Here is a 16994-nt window from a genome sequence, read left to right as displayed (position 1 = left end):
ATTGAAGCCAGATTTAAACAGAATTCGTATGACGAGTGATGTTTTGACCTGTCTCAGAAGAAGGAAATGGCAGCGTGTGTATTAGAGAGCTACTGCCATCCTTTAATGGATCAATAATTAAAGCTGGAACTGTTGGTTTATCTACATCAGAGTAGTGGGTGGAGGTTGTTCCAGATTCCAGCAGCCAGCCAGTCCACACCCATCACATAGCCCTGCTTGCCAGCACCAGGTAATTTTACAAATTGCTTCTACCAGTGATGATGGGTGTTTTTTAGGGTTGCACATTAGAAGCAAGCAGTTACTGGCTACAGAAAAATTGCAGCCTAGAACCACTGTTCAGATCACAGGTTATTTTCATTCGGGGAAAGTGTTAGTGAAAGATGTTTTTATTCTTTTTGTGTCACGTAATTGAAACCAGAAGGAATATGTGATCGTAGAAAGGTGAACTGGCTGTAAGCTGTTTTGACCACAATTTGAATGGTGACTGAATTCAGTCTGAGCAATAATCACTGTTATTACCATGTAACAGCTGTAATGAAAGCCAATTTCTTCAAAAAATGGTTTGTTTTGTATAGGATTCTCTCTCGTGCACTAAAATAACAGATCTCTTATTTCTACAAGTTCCTTTTTTAAAAAGAAAACTTATCAATGTTTGACTGCATCCAATCCAATGTTGTTGATTTATTTAAATTAATTGCTTTTTGCCTGACCAACTCTGTTATGTCATTTATAAATTGCACATTGTTATTATTTTACTTCTTGCAGTTTTATATGAAAGGCTTTTATTTTCCAAAACACAGCGGTTTACTTTGAAAAGCATATTTTTTGTCCACTTAATCTTTCTTATGATTTTATATTTAAAAGTTATTCCACATACTGTAAATGAGAACAGTGGAAAACTTTGACAAATAGATATTTTATTTTGTGCTAAAAATTGATATGTTGTTATCCAATTGTGGATGTGATTGTTTGATTCTGTTAGTTATTCTTGTTTCATGTCTCTCCATCAGTTTGTTAGGCATCAGTACATTCTTAACTGAATACGTGATAATGCCTTATTTATGATTTAATTTAACATAATCATAAATCTAGTGAATAAAGACCTTCCTGGAAGTTATCTCTGCAAAACATATATTGAAATTGCTCATTAATATGAAAATATAAATTGTGATTTTTTTTCATTGATCAGGTCCTTCCCTTAGATTGCTAAGGGTTTGTTTTGGAACCCCTGGTATGATCTGAGGGCTTTCCCAAAAAGGAAGTTCTTTCAATGAAATGAATGGTCAAATTTTCCAAACTAACCCAGGAAATTCAACACAGTAAGCTCAGCTGCTAACAAAGCTCAAATAATTGATTGGAATTGCTCATTATTTTTCTTATTAACAGAAGCACTTCAATGCACTGGCTTTATGAAGTTAAATCTTACAGTTCATTATCAAACTAAGCTTACTCTATACATGTGACATTTGCAATTTGTGTTTTATGATGCTCATCATTCCTCTTATTCTTGGTATCCTAGTATCTCAAATTTAAAATTCTCATCCTTTAGTTTAAATCCCTTCACAGCCTTGCCTCTGCTAATCTCTTGTACGCGCATTCAGTCCAACAACTATCCCCAGACTTAATTTCTTCATCTTTTGCCTTTTTCAAGAATGTTGCCAGGACCTGAGGGTTCGTGATGTAGGGAGAAGCCGAATAGTTTGAGTCTATTTTTCCTGGACTACGAAAAGTTGAGGGATGACTTTATAGAGGTTTATAAAATCTTGAAGGACATGGATAGGGTGAATAACCAAGGTATTTTGCCTTGGGTGTGGGAGTCCAAAACGAGAGGGCATAGGATTAAGATGAGAGGGGAAGGATTTAAAAGAAAGCTGAGGTATAACTTTTTCATGAAGAGCATGTATGGAATGAGCTGCCAGAGGAAGTGGTGTAGGTGGGTACAATTACAACATTTAAAAGGCATCTGGATGTAAATATGATTAAGAAGGGTTCAGAGGGATATGGACTAACTGCTGGCAAATGGAACTATGTCAGATTGGAATGTCTGGTCAGCATGGATGAGCTGGTCTGTTTCCAAGATCGAGATCAATAAATTGTTGGATGCAAAGGGAACAAGGAATACATGCAAATACTCTCGTCCCAAGAATTGACCTTTGCGGCATCCCTTCAAAAGGAAGTATTTTCTTCCTTGGTAAACGATCAAAACTGTACACGTTATTCCAGCTGTGGTCCTGCCAAAATGCAACCCAACATCCTTTATACTCTAACTACGTTACAGTAAGGGCCAATGTAGTACTTAGCTTTATTATTATTTGTTGTAACTGCATGTTAACTTTTGTGAATCGAATACAAGATACCAAAATCTCCAGAATACCAACATTAGCAATCTCTTAAATAATGTTCTGCTTTTCCACTCTTCCTGCCAAAGTGAATAATTCACACTTCTTGTGATATCCTCCATTTACTGCTCTCTAGCCCAATCATTTAACCAGTCTTCATCTGTTTGCAGCATACTAACTTTATATTGCTAGGAAACTTGGATATATGTTAAGCAACCCTCAACCTCTGCCTCATGATTATTGGCTGTGTCTAAGAATCTAGGTCTTGTGTTCTGGACCTCTATCAATTAAATCCTTTTACCTTCAAGTTACTTCTTAAAATATACCTCTATGATCAAACTTCTAGTTACCCCTCCAATCATCTCATCATTTTGCCCACTGTTCATTTTTTAAACATCCAATCATGCTTCAGTGAAATGCATTAAAATGTTTTTCTATGCTGAACGTGCTTTACAAGTGCAAATTGTTATCCAGTCAATTAAGTCAAACCAGTGTCAGCATCAAATAATTAGTTTTGAAATAACATGGCAATGTGCTAAATAAAGGTCCAGTTTGGCCCCATGTTGATTTTTCTCTCTCCTTTTCCTATGATCATGGGTTTTGTGAATGGGACTGTGTGGACCTGTGCCAATGAGTGACTGGGCTGTGACTGCTCAGGCTAATTGCGCATTGAACTGTTTAAGGCAACAGAGAAAGCAGATGTTGAGTTCTAGAATGAGGCAAGATACAAACTAAGCTGCATGACCCAGCAGGATAATGCTTGAATGCACCATTCTAGTTTTACATCGGTGGGTTGTAGAAAGTATGGAGTAATTTCTATGTATGTTGACTGTAATTTGTCTCCTAAGTCATGGTTTTTTTTTCGCAAGAATGTAAATTTGAGCCTGTTGCCATTTATGGATTAAAATACTTAATTAGGAAATACCACCTCCACATTCAAGTGTAATAGTGCCTTCAAAATAAGAAAGAAAATTGTTTACCTTTCAAAAATTATGCCTCACTGCAACATGGACTATGCTATAGCCATATAGTATTCCTGCACCAAAATAAGTGGTTCAGAGGCTGTCAGCTTCTGTAACTCCTCTGATTTTATCCATTGGTGGTACCTGAGGAAGTGCTGTGCTCTGTACAGGACAAGCACTGCCAACCACCCCTACATCACCATCTCCTCATTCTGCTGCACTCGGCTGACTGTCAACATAGAAATAAAGAGTGACTTTCAATTATATTGAGTAAGTACTTTTTGAAAAATGTTCTTGGTACTGTGGTGAATTATGGTCACCGGTTTGCACTCAACAAAGTTGTTAAGTGTGGTGCTGGAAAAGCTCAGCAGGTCAGGCAACATCTGAGAAGCAGGAGAATCAACATTTCGGGCATAAGCCCTTCATTAGTAATGTGACATTATGCCCGATGTGTTGATTCTCCTGCTCCTCAGATGCTACCCAACCTGCTGTGCTTTTCCAGCAGCACACTTTTCAACTCTGATCTCCAGCATCTCCAGTCCTCACTTTCTCCTACTCAACAAAGTTGTACAAGCATTAAAGAGATTAATGACCAAATTGCTTTTTTGTTTGTGAAGTTAGTTGAGGAATGCATTTGACCAGAACACCAAAAATCTTCTCTGCTGTTTGAATAGTGTACGATCTTTGGTTTATTATTTCATCTGAATTAGTATCTCTAACAGTCCACAACCCCTTCAATACTACACTAAAAAATCAGCATCATTTATGTGCTCAGGTCTCTGGAGTCAGCCTTGAACCCCTGATCTGATTCATTGGTGAGATTGCCGCAACTGAGACCACCTCACATCCTTTTCTTTCGTCCTTTTTTTGTTACTGACAATTTTCTACTGTTGTGCAACTCAAAAGCATTTATTAATTTCTTTGCTTACTTAAGAAATCATTGTATGATAGGGTACCCATGATTTTTCCCTGCCCAAACCTGGGCATCGAGGCCAATTATACTATCCTCTGCAATGTTCAAAGACTGATTAGACCTGAGAGCTTTCTTATCTATTTCTGTAACTTGGGCATTTAGCTGCTTGAAAGTGAAAAATGTTTGAGTAGTAATATTTATTCAGATTACTTATGTATGTTTTTAGGTTGAAGGTATTTAGTGTTTATTATTGAGTCAATGACCAGTTCTCTTCTCGGCCATCGGAACAACTGTGTATGATGCTTTTTTCTATTGAAGTACCTCAGATGGCTCATAACAAGTAGGCAAAAAGTACCTCTGCAGAGTTCAGGATGAGAACTCTCGGTTCAGATTAATTGAACTTGGGATCTTATAGATGCCCAAGGAAAATACTTTGATTGATTTAATATCACCTAATGTTTCACCAAATGCTCGTTGTTTCTCAAAGTTGAAAAATTTCAGAAAAATGCTGTCTATGCATCTAGTCTTAGATGTTATCTAGTGGTGTTAAGGGATATGGGATAAAGGTGAGTATATGATGCGGAGAACAGATAAGCCATGATCTCATTGAATATTGGAGAAGGCTCAAGGGACTAAATGATCTACTGCTGCTATGAATTGTAGAAGCCAGTTGCTTCATAATTTAGGGTGTACATTTCACAGACTTTTAATATTCTAAATAAAGAAAAAAGTTTATCTTGCACATTATCCTAAATCCAAGTCCCCTCATTTTGGAATCAGCCTGAGAAATATATGTTTCTTTCTAGTCTGTCTTCTAATCTGTCCTCCTCTACAATTCTCATTGCAACTTGCTTTCCTCTTGCACTCTTAATAACATATTCCAAAAATTGATCATTTCTACATCTAAATCATTTTCTATTGCATTTCTGAGAACTAGGAATTGGTTTGCAGTCATTTTGATGCCGCATCAACTTTTGGGCGATGAACTAAAATCTTTATGCCAGGTTTATTTTTGGACTGTTCTTTATTCTGAAAAGAAAATAATGGTACACAAAAATTATGCATTAGACTTTGTTTATATGGACTTTTTAGATCTCACCCTCTTAAAGCTGTCTTTTAGGGATTTTCACAGATCACCTCTGTCAATATTCAACACAGGAAGGTTTTTCTACCCCCGAGGGTCATTCAATTTTTCTACTTTACAATATAATTAGGATCCAACATTTATCGTGCAGAATGGTCCTTGTCAATGTGTTTTTTTTAAAGTTGTCTCGTAATTTGTCTATTCACAAGTTGGAGAACCCATTATTTTTATTATTTGGACACTTGGGCAGACTGAATATTGTAACTTGCCTGAATTGGCATGATTATCTGCCACTGCTTCAAAAATACCAAAGACAAATGCAGGAAGATGTAAACATGTGTTACTCAGCCAAATATATCCCCCTAATTGTGTTGCGTTCCATAGGATAACCTCTTGTCGAAAGCGCAGGTTGTTCACAATTAGAATGCAACTTTGCTGACCTCTAGGATTCCCACTTGGCACCCAATGAGCTCATTCTTATTCGAGTGGCACATTTCAGTGCGGCTCTTGATTATCTTCAAGCCAATCCTGAAGGAAAGATATTGTGTTTCTGTCTTCTGCCGCCTCAGGATGATGTATACATACATTATTTCCTGGGGATAAATCTGACGATCATCTAACTTAGCTAGCCAATTTATTTTATTTGTTTTAAGATACTAGCTATCATCAGCTTAACTATTAAAAAACTGGGCCTGGGCCGTCTTTTGTTTAAAATTAGCAAGATCTCTTTTTTAGCTATTTAATTCCAAGCTCATTGTCTGCTAATGGGACTTCCCATGATTGTGGTAGCACTGTTTAGAGAAGTAATCGCTCTTGCATTCACTGTTGCTAAAGCACTCTCAGAATATGTTGTAGTGCAAAGAACTAGCCTTATGAATCCAAGAATAATGATAATCTTAGCATCAATTTTAAGGAGCATTGTTTTATTTTAGCCTATTACCTGGGTGATAGACAGTAGTCTTGGTGTGAAAGGTAACCATGGATTTATTGAAAGTCAAGTCATTCATTGTGCTGTGATTCAGCAGGAGCAAAGAAATCAAGGTGTTCAAATGCAAAACTCGCTAAACGTTAGTGGACCAAACCATTTTTTTGGTTTAATTAACAGTAATTTAACAGGCTGGTGAAGTGTTGACGTTTCCCCCCACCCCCCTCCAAAAAGGCCTAGAATACCATAGGGTAGAAGCTGTGTATAAATTATAGTTCGATGCAATTTGGAGTATTCTTTCTCAAAAAGCTGTTGCAGTTGATTAGTTGGAGATTGCAAAATTGAGATTGACATATTTTTGTTAGACAAGAATCTCTCACAACGTAGAACTAAGGTGGGTAAGATCAAGGTCAGCTATGATCTAACTGAAAGTTGGGAGAGACTCTGTGCTGAAAGGCCTGATTCTTTATATTGTTAATTAAGAAACAATTATCTCACTCAGGTTTCAATTTATATTTGTTTGAAGAATTGGTTTGAGATATCTTAGAGAATTTGTTTTGTGATAACTAGCATTGTAAATTTAAATTGAAGTGCATAAATGTGTTTATGAAATGATGAGCTATTTTACTATGCAAAATATTCAAAGCTATCATTTTCCAGCTGAATGAGGAATTATCTTTTATTTTTAAAAAATTGTACAAGGGTTGCAGTGTATTGGAAGTACAAGCGCAGTACAAATGATAAAGTGTGGCTTCAAATTAATGCTTGCAAAGTGTGTCAAACCAGGCTCCAGGAAGTGAGTGAATGATGTCTGACTTGTCATCTTGATAGAACTCCAAGATCACTTCTCTGTGGATTTCTTGCTGCTAAATTACAATGTATGACTACATTATGGACCTGGGTGGCTCAGTTGATGTATCCAAAGGGCTGCTCCAGTCTCCTAGCTTCTTTGTGAGGTATTTTATGTTATCCATAGCAATACTCTAATCCTCCTTTAATTCTGACAACACAGATGCTGGGGGCAGTGAAGGCTGCAGATTGCCTCTGGAGTACTTGGTAGCACTTTTCAATGCAGGCATTTTAAAATGTATGATGGAGGACAGTTCAGTGTATTCAGGACTTAACTTCCTAAAGTTTTCCTTTTTTGCTCCTTTGTGTAAACAGATCTGTATATCCTGTTTTTGAATTTATCTGGCACTTTTTAACTGCCTGTGAGGACACCAGGCAGGTCCCAGATGTCAGGGAAAAAGGTTGTAAACGTGCAAGACACCGTCCGATTATGTAGATATCATCTTGCAGTGGCCTTGAAATGGCCTTCCAGTTCAAGCCCTAAAAATAAACACCTATTAATCACCTAATGGTAACATTCCTTGACCACTGCTTTGAGTGTGGAGACCCAAACACAGCTTCTTACAATAGCTGATCTCACGTACTCTGTCACCCAGGATAAGAAACAGTGTGCCTGGCATTTTTTTAATATAAAGAGACCAGCTTTAACTGGCTGTTTTCAGCAATCTCAAACTGGCCCCATTACTGATATATGACCCAAAGTCCTGGATATCATACAATACAAGCTTTGTCCTCAGTCTATGGGGAGAAAATGGCAAGGAAAGTGCTTTGTGCTATCCAAACTTTGCTGTAAATTTCTAAAAGAACTCAAATCCGTGTTTGTCATGTGTAAGAGGGGAACAGTTTGTGTTGTTTTCTAACAAGCACAAAAACCATAGTTGATCTTAAAAATCTGTGTTTGGAAAACATGCTTTGCTTTATTTTTCCTGAAGTATATTTGTGATAGGTTTTGTTTTATTTATAAAAGGCATTTTTGACTTGGGTGGTATTTCAATACCATTTTTCTTGTGTTGATGATATTGACATTTGTGATTCTGTGCGTAATGTGCAGTTTATACTGAATTTTCAGTATTAATGGTAAACCCACTAAAAGCCTCAATTATTAAAAATCTACAAATAATTTTAAAGATTGAAACAGCATATTCCTAGTCTGTCAATTGAGTGTTAATCAAATGAGGGAAAATGTTTTTTTTTGGTAATACTGGGAAGCTGGTGACAATGAATTTTTTGACGATGCTACAGTGTTGAGAGGAATGTATTTTGGTAGGGCTACAGTGTTAATATTTTATCCCATGCTGTGTTCCTTTATGACAACTGTATGGCATTATTTCTTGGAACTGTTTATATCTAAGTTGCTATTCTGCATAGTGTTATTGAGAAGCCAGAAAGAAAAGTCACCTGATCATTCATGCATGACATCTACCCAATTATAAAGATACTGAAAGATTAAATAAGATTTTCAGTTTGCCCTTTCCACCAGAGAAAAGTGTGTAGCTCACTGAAATCTGAAGGGGCAAAGATAATAATTAAAATTTAGAGGATTAAAAGAATTAAAATAATTTTCAAATATTTATGGCAAACTCCCCTGGCATTTATTAACAATTATGGTAGTTCTGTGGTGCCATTGTGGGTCAATGATATTTTGTTCTTCTATTTGTTCACTCTAAATTGAAGAAAAACTTACTAGTTTTTCTTGAAGAGTTCCCCTTTAAAGCGGCTAAAGAAATGTTTGTAGAATATTTTGTATTTCTTGTCCTTGTAAAATGTGGCTTGTCGGTGCTTTTGTCTGTCAGTTTCTAGATTGGAACAAGCCACGTTCCACATTCCATATTTAAATACATACTGGATCCATGTGAGGACTGCACAAATTATGAACAGACCAAACAAAATTCCATCTTGATTACATTGCACTTCAGCATGTAAATTGTCCAGACATTCTCCATTTAAAGAAGGACATAAATAATGCTACTGAAAAATTTTTTGGAGTGTGCTGCAGATACCAACTTCTGAGATTTATCTTCGATCTTATATGAAACAGTACATTCATACAGCAACTTCTTTGATTTGGGAAGACTTGTACTCTGTTTTCATTTTCCATGCACTCTTAATGAAGAAAATAGCACTGAAATGCACACTATGTCACATGTATTTCGAGAGAAAATAATGCACACCTCTTCTTACTGCCCAGGTTTTATGTAGTTAAAGTTCATGCTTGATTTTAATGCAGGGCTTGTTGCTAGTCTCCAAATTGGAGTAATGTTCTGGCAATGAGCCCTGTTCAGAAAATAGTCAGAATTACTTATCTAGTTATGCCCCAGCTGCTGCAAGGCTTTTTTAAAAAAGCTTAATGGAAATTTCCCTACCTCTGAAAAGCTGTTTAACGCCAAGTTTGATTTTAAGTTAGTTTTAATCCTGTGTACTCTTTGAAATTACTTACCAAAATATTTATCAGAGGTCCTCACCCTTTTAATTGTTTCATTCCAATAGGAAACCTCTGTAAAGATTCAAGAGTTTTTTTTAAGTTTTAGAAGGTGCTAGAGTTGAATTCTTGAGGCTTTTTTCCAAACAATTAACGAATGCTCCTGATTTGCAATTGTATGTTTTAGACAATATACAGGACTCCTTTCACCCGTTATTGAAGATCAGTTTATTTTTGACAAGATTATCAGTTGTGTAGATCTAGTGTATATGTATTTGGAACATGCCATAACACATCTCAGTTGCCTTTAAAAAATTAATTGGAATATGCATTTGAACATTTAGAAAGCAAGTTATCAGTAGAAAGTAAGGGTAGTAAAACCAGTCAGATAGATAAATGAAAAAAATCAAGAAGAGATTTTAGAATTTTTTTTAATTATGAAGCTTTTGGTGGAGTAGACAGGAAACAAATGTCCTCTAGTTATGAAATTAGTTGGCCTCTTGCTTCAACTTCACGATTAGAATGAGGAGAGAGTAGAAGAAATCCCTTTACCTGTAAAATAGTTATAACACTTTATCATTGTGAGCAGTTGAAACAAACACTATTCAAACAGTTGCTACTCTCATCTTTAAAAAAGGAAAGGAAGATAAAAGGAAGTGAAGTAAAGCAGAATAATTGGATTATTTTTTAAATACTTTACAAACTAAAACAGTAAGTTGAATGGCCTCTTATTCATTCGTCTTTGTTATATTGTTATATATTATATTATACAAAAGTTATATTGCTGTTTGTACAGCTGTCAATAGTGAAAGAATTAGTTTACTAAAGTGCAAATATAGACAAACATGATATTATTCATTTTGGCTTACCAAAATGTTTTAAAATTATGCTTATTGAGTTCCAAATGTTTGGACCTTAGTTGAATCTCAAATAAGTTGAAATTGTGAGAAATGAATAAAATAAATATGCAACCCAAAAAATTGGGTAAACACTGTTCAGAATATAGATTAATATAATACAAATAAGTTAATGTTAACAATAAGTACAAATTGTAAGTCCACACATTGTAGAAGATCAATTTGGAACCTTTGACTCAAACCTACCGATCCAATTTTATTCAAATAGGTATGTACATAAATGTTCTATTAATAACTTCCATAATTGTATTTTCTGAATTGAATATCAATAATTACAACACTTGTGAGAATAAAAAAAGCCAAGCAATAATGCAGATTAGGAAGAAATTAAGACAAATTAAGGAACAGGTCACCATCATACTCCTTGTAGCAATATACAATAATAAGAAATTGATGTACAAGTTTATAACGATCCATACCTGAGGCAAGGTTCAGGCAAGCAACAATATTGTTTAAATGCCATATAAAAGTACAAGAGAAAGACTGGGAAAAAAATTTGAGAAGTCTGCATAATACATAATTGGTAAGAATGGTTTAGATCACTAGACTAAGTTGTGGACTATACATTAACATGTCTTGGATGTGTTTCTTAGGGCTCTGAATTGTAATTACTATTTTTATATCATAAAGTCATTTATCTCAACTTAACAAATACTTGACCTTGATGACAAAGATCACAAAATAATATGCAGCAAGTCACACTGTAGAATCATTGTGTACAGTTAAACCTGTGTGACTCTGTAGTTTGTATTTCATGTGTATAATTGGTAAAATGGTGAGATCCTGGAGAACGTTTTTTAAAGAAGTTTTTTTTTCCCTATAACTTTAATGGTAATGAATTGCAATTTCATTTTAGTTACAGGCCAGTTAAGTTTGTCAGGTTGGAGAAAACCCATGAGGGACATTGAACAAAAAAATGATAGAGGAAAAGTTTTTGTGTTGAGTAATGTTTCAACACACAGTAGAGATTCAATTAACTTTCAATTTCTGGGCCCTGACATAAATTTAAACAATTGTACTTTAGGCCAAGACTAGCAGTCATTTGGCACATAAATAAAATACAATAGTTTCAGGGTGTGCCTTCATAATCATTATTTAAAGGTTTTATTGTTTTAAAAGTGTTGATAAAAGGCAACATTAAGTCAGGTAATATAAGTGAAAACATCCTTTTTTGGGTTGTTTTTTCATTCTCTTGTATTGTGAGTATGTTAAAAGTGTTCCCTGATCTTTTTTGGCAGTTTTCCATCATGCTGATTGAATTTGCAACTAGGTTTGCTTCCAAGAAAATTATTTTCTCCTTAAATGGGAAAGATGACCTGTAAACCAAAGAGCTGAAAAATGTTGCATTTTCAATATTACTATGTTACAGTAATATCATTCTTCATTGACCACACTTTAAAAAGAAATCCACAGCAAAGTGCTTTCCATCTTGTATCTCAGATGGAGTTCCTTAGTTGCTGTTAATTTGACTTACGTTTTACTTGCACCATGTCACTCTGTCAGAAATAGGATGAGGTTTGCAACGTAGCAGTAAGAAAGTCAAAGTTGGCATTCTGTTATCTGAGGTCCAATTCCTCAAAAACATGCATCTCCTGGAATCTCTAATGGATTTGTTACTGTTGGATGCTCTGTGATCACTTGGATGCAAATGCTGGTTTTCTTCCTCTTTATTTACTTTTAAAAATAATATTTACCTATGAATTATATGTACTATATACAGAGTGTGATATCTGAAGGATAGAGTATTTACTTCTAAAAATTTTAAAATAATGAATATGATTAACTTATATTCCGCATGTTAGTTTCATATTAATAATCTTTTTGAATAGAATATATCAGTAATTATATGTACTATCCACGATCTGTGTTGTACAATTGCAGAATAATCAGTCACCCCAGTAAGTCCTTATCCTTCACTGAAGCTGTTGCATTATTTTCCATAAATATGTGTTTTCCCATCTATGCCATAAGTGCATTTGATCATCTTGTGTTGTGATGTTATCTTCTTTCATAACCCAACACTACAAAAGTTGGATATGAGCTGAACAGTTCTGGTGTTGGGCCATCCTCCTGATATTTGAAGAAGTTATGAAAATTTGGCAGTTTTAATTAAAATCTTTCTCTGTAATGCTGAAAATCTACAACTTGTTTGGATGCTTGCGGTGAGAAAAAAACTAAGATTCTGATGTTCAGACCTAGTGGTGACACATTCTGATTGATAGTGATTATATCTTTATGAACTCTGGCTGAAGGTCCTAACTTCCTGATGGGTCAACTATTCCACAGGGCTACTTCCTGAGATTGCCTGTTGGGCTCAGCATATCCATTTAAAGGTTGCACATAGCGCAGATCCAGAAATTTGAACTGCCTTTTTTCTAGCACTATGCATTAGAACAATCAATTGTACTATTTTTTAAAATGTTATTGCAACTTATAGTTAAGTATTTACAGTGCAACTTAAAATTGTTAAATGTTGAAATATCATTTGCGTTGTCCTCATTTTAAAACCTTCAGTTATAAAATATGTCAGCATATTTTTACATCCTTTGTGCTAAAATATATTTATTTTATGTACTGAATTGTGTTTTTTACACTTTTTTGAAAACTTTCTCATCCTTTGAATGCATTACATACCCTCAACTGTGAGTAACTCGTTTTGGAATGCTCCAATTCCTTATTGGAGTGCATAGTAAGCATACAAGCCATTATCATTTTTTTTCTTTTCATCCCTCTTCATGTGGGCCAAGCTACCTCAAAGCAATGGTAGTTTGCAACCCAAACAAATCCCATGATTTTAATTATTATCATTTGACATGGTCTTCCAATAGTTGTGAAATGACAATCCCTCGAGGCCAGATTACTATATTTTAAGGAAAAGAGCATGCAGGGACTATTTATTTTCTTGGTGTACTAACTACACTAGAGAAAGTGTGCAATAGTTTCCAAGAAATTCAACACAACTAGCAATAATAAATATTGCAATATTTCACAGGAGTAGAAACATTGCAGTTAGTTGATATGACTTCAAATTCGCATAATCTGACATATATTGATATCATCTAGTATCTTACACTGAGTGAAGCAGAGGTTTCCATTGTTGGGCTTGAGTGAACTAACTAGTGTCATGGATACTTTAAAATCTCATGCAGTTGAAGGAGTTGAGACCTTTGATATAATGTGACATTTTTATGTATTGCTTGGTATATCACTGATGGTGGCTGGCTGTGCTTGTCTGATAGTAGTGGATGATGAACCATGTTGCCTGGTGGAATCCTGGGCAATGTTGGTCTTTGTTGCTTCCACTTGGAACCTCTTTCAGTGTCGCTCTGGTATGGTTAATTTGCGATGCTGGATTACTTCAAACTGCAGCTGTCTTGCAAATAAACCCAACAATATTTTTAAAATGGCTGATAAGAATCTATGTCCTATTGCTTAATCCAAATTATGTCTGGTCTTGATGAAAACTCTTTATCTGTTTTACTGAGTGAAACCAGAAATTGAATTTTAAGTGCTTATGTTGATCCTGCATTCAGTTAATCAATATTTTATTTTCGAGTCATAGAGATGTACAACACAGAAACAGACCCTTCGGTCCAACTTGTCCATGCTGACCAGATATCCCAATCCAATCTAGTCCCACCTGCCAGCACCCAGCCCATATCCCTCCAAACTCTTCAGATTCATTTACTCATCCAGATGCATTTTAAATGTCTAGAAGGTCCGTGTCAGGAAAATAAGCACCAACATTGCCGTGAGTTCCACTCAGCAGCATTGGTTGGCCAGATATGGCTGGCATTATTTATCCAGGCATTGTTACTGATTAGCAATCTTACCAAATGTATCAGTAGGTTTTCATTTGTTATTACAAAACTATGATCTTCAATGTCCAAATTTTGTGTGAAAAAAAGTTGAACTTAATTAAGGTAGCCAAATTATACGGCATTGCAATGTGTTCTTGGTGCGATTTTTAATAGATATGTTTTGCATCTAATTTTCAGATTTGGACCTGGATTAGTGATCTATTGGTGTGGATTTATTGAGGAGTTGGACTGTCACCGTAACCGTGGAATCATACTCAAAGATTGTTTCCCCGAAGACATCGTAACCTTGCACTGCACCATGGCCAATACTGAACGCGGAAGGGATAGGTGAATCCGGAAGTGATTTTTCCTTTCTGCATTGGGAATTACTGACAAAATCTTGACTGAACTTTTGTTGAACTCCTGCTGCCCTGGGTCACCGTAATACCTCTTTAGAAAAACACATTCAGGGTTTCTGCTTTATTTCAGCAACACGCTTCTGTGAGCAGCCAAGAACTTAAAGACATGCACCACTCATTATCAGGATGCCCGTCTGTGTCAATACTTTGTAGATAGTCTTAATCTTTCCAACTTCCGAATTCTTTTCTCCAATCTGAAGGGTGAAAATTCAGATGCCAGAAGGCACTATTCGAAGTTTGTTTAATTTATTGAAACGTTAATTGTTAAGGTTTATTACTGTGTTGTGAATTTATAGGAGAGCTGTTTTTATGATATGTTAAACAATTGTAAGATGGTTTAAAATGCTTTAATTTCGTCCAAATTGGTTTACAAAGGGTATTATATCGTATCATTGCAAAATTGTCATAATTCATCAAATCAGCAGTCTGAATGCATAATGCATTAAAACAGAAGGAATGAATTCCTGGCAGTTAGATTCTTCAAACATGATTTCTAGTTCATAGCCAAGAACATAACTTTGTTTTCTGAGCGCTCACATGTACAAGATTTTGGGTTCACCCTCAATAACCTAACAGCTTGACAATAAATGTATTTAAAGTAGTTTTAATTGTATCTAATTGCTGCATACGTCCAGCAAAGGTTTCTTAAATTTCAGAGAGCTTAGTTGAGTATGTTGTCTGCATCTGATATTGAGCTGATATGCATTGTCTACACAAAGATCCAGGTTTGGAATTGCTGAAAGAAATGTCAAATCTGATAAGCAGTGTACAACTGGTTCTGCAGCTGCTGTGATCAGATGCACATATTGTTCTCCAATCTATATATGTAACTATGGTTTTAATCTTCCACAATTTAATGCACATGTCCATGTATCAGTTGTTTTTTTTGAGGGGATATGTCACATTAATTTTAACAGCAATCTGATTTTAAATTTTCCAGATTTTTCTCAAAGCATTATTTTGTAATCCTGCATGCATATCTTTCTTTTCAGCCCAGCTACTGTGCAGGCAAGCCAGCATATATCAGTGCTGATCCCCAGTTTGTATAAGGGGGAGGGCTTGTGGCAGAAAGAGTTTCCTGCTATAAAATCATGTGTCAAGTCAATCAAATTATAGTCTATATCAAGGTGATCAACTGGTTTTTGATGGCCCCATGTAGTACACGAAAAGCTAAAAGAGAAGCAATTCTTTGCTCCCTTTGTTAGAATTATGAAGTTAAGGGTTTTTTTAAAACTGTCTTTCAATGTTAAAGAAAGAAGTTACGTAACCTGTTCTGCAATCCGCCTGACAGTAAGCCTCAGTACCTTGATTATTCGTGATCAAAGGGAGGTAAGATTATTTTACTGAGAAACAGATTCAAGCTATTTATGCTCTGCAACAATGGCAGAAGCCATTGAATTAACAGTAGAGACTGAATTTCAAAAATTTCAGAAATATTGAGAATGTCAAGTTATAAGCAATTGTGCTTTAAATTATTCATTTGGTTCGAGCATTAAAAAAGTTAGGTTCTGAAGAACTACTAATCACATTTCTACAATCTGAATGCAATACTAATATCCTTCAAGTCGGCATGGAGAAGAGGGCAGAGATTCTTAAGATCTGGTTACAGGCTTCCTTACAAGTTGATGAATATTGTAGTTTTTTTGTGGTCAACAGAGAGAAGAGGCTACTTGACTTTGTTAACCACCACAATTGTATATCTCTAGTCAAATAAATGCATCCACAACCATCTAAAGATTCTGGGATATTTGTATTGGCATGGACAATGCAGAAGAATTTTAAAGGCAGATTTGCTGCTGGTAGTGAATTTAGGAAATTCTGCAAAATCTAAGGGAAGTACTTAGAGGTGGTAACCACTCAAAGTTACAACTGGGGCGAAACCAGGGAACATGAGTACATTGAAAGTTGGGAGACTGTTTCCTAAAAGGACTGTAAATCTATGGGGAATATGATATGTTATCAGTAGAAAGGTGAAAGGTTTATTTCTGTAATTTAATGCATGTTAGCTTTTTTAAAACGTGTTTAGGAAATAGTGATTTGAATTATTTGAAACAATAAAAATCTTAACATTAAATCCTGTGTCATATTTTTCATCTCTTAACTAGAATTTTGATTTTTTTTAAGTTACCAGTCCCTACAGCGATTGTAACATTGAACTTGCTGTGGGGTTTTCATTTGTGCTTGCAATGTAGCAGCATCAGGAGATGTACAACATTGGTACAAGTTGTTCTGCTATAAATGCGTGTTTTGTCAGCAAGAATTGGCTATAACATGATTGGAAAATTGTGAAAATTGTTTGGATAACATGAACTTTCTACTGAATGGGTACCGTGATCTTCTACAGCACGATTTTCTATTGCAGTTTTC

General features: G+C 35.4%; 1 protein-coding gene across 4 annotated transcripts in view; it reads left to right on the top strand.

Moving 5' to 3' along the window:
- The window catches only part of cdin1 (CDAN1 interacting nuclease 1), a 159406-nt gene extending 142732 nt beyond the window's left edge, over positions 1-16674 (top strand). For 3 of the 4 annotated variants that reach the window (XM_060828930.1, XM_060828931.1, XM_060828932.1), the window contains one exon: positions 14407-16674. In XM_060828930.1, coding sequence (XP_060684913.1) covers positions 14407-14560 — 154 coding nt within the window. In that variant the 3' untranslated portion in view covers positions 14561-16674. The remainder of the gene's footprint in view (positions 1-14406) is intronic. The other variant, XR_009644966.1, reaches the window with a different exon arrangement.
- The last annotated feature ends 320 nt before the right edge of the window (positions 16675-16994 follow it).

The sequence above is a fragment of the Hemiscyllium ocellatum genome, chromosome 8, assembly GCF_020745735.1.
Source record: "Hemiscyllium ocellatum isolate sHemOce1 chromosome 8, sHemOce1.pat.X.cur, whole genome shotgun sequence".
Classification (NCBI taxonomy): Eukaryota; Metazoa; Chordata; class Chondrichthyes; order Orectolobiformes; family Hemiscylliidae; genus Hemiscyllium; species Hemiscyllium ocellatum.
The sequence above is the reverse complement of the archived record's forward strand: the minus strand, read 5'-3'. Positions and strand labels throughout refer to the sequence as shown.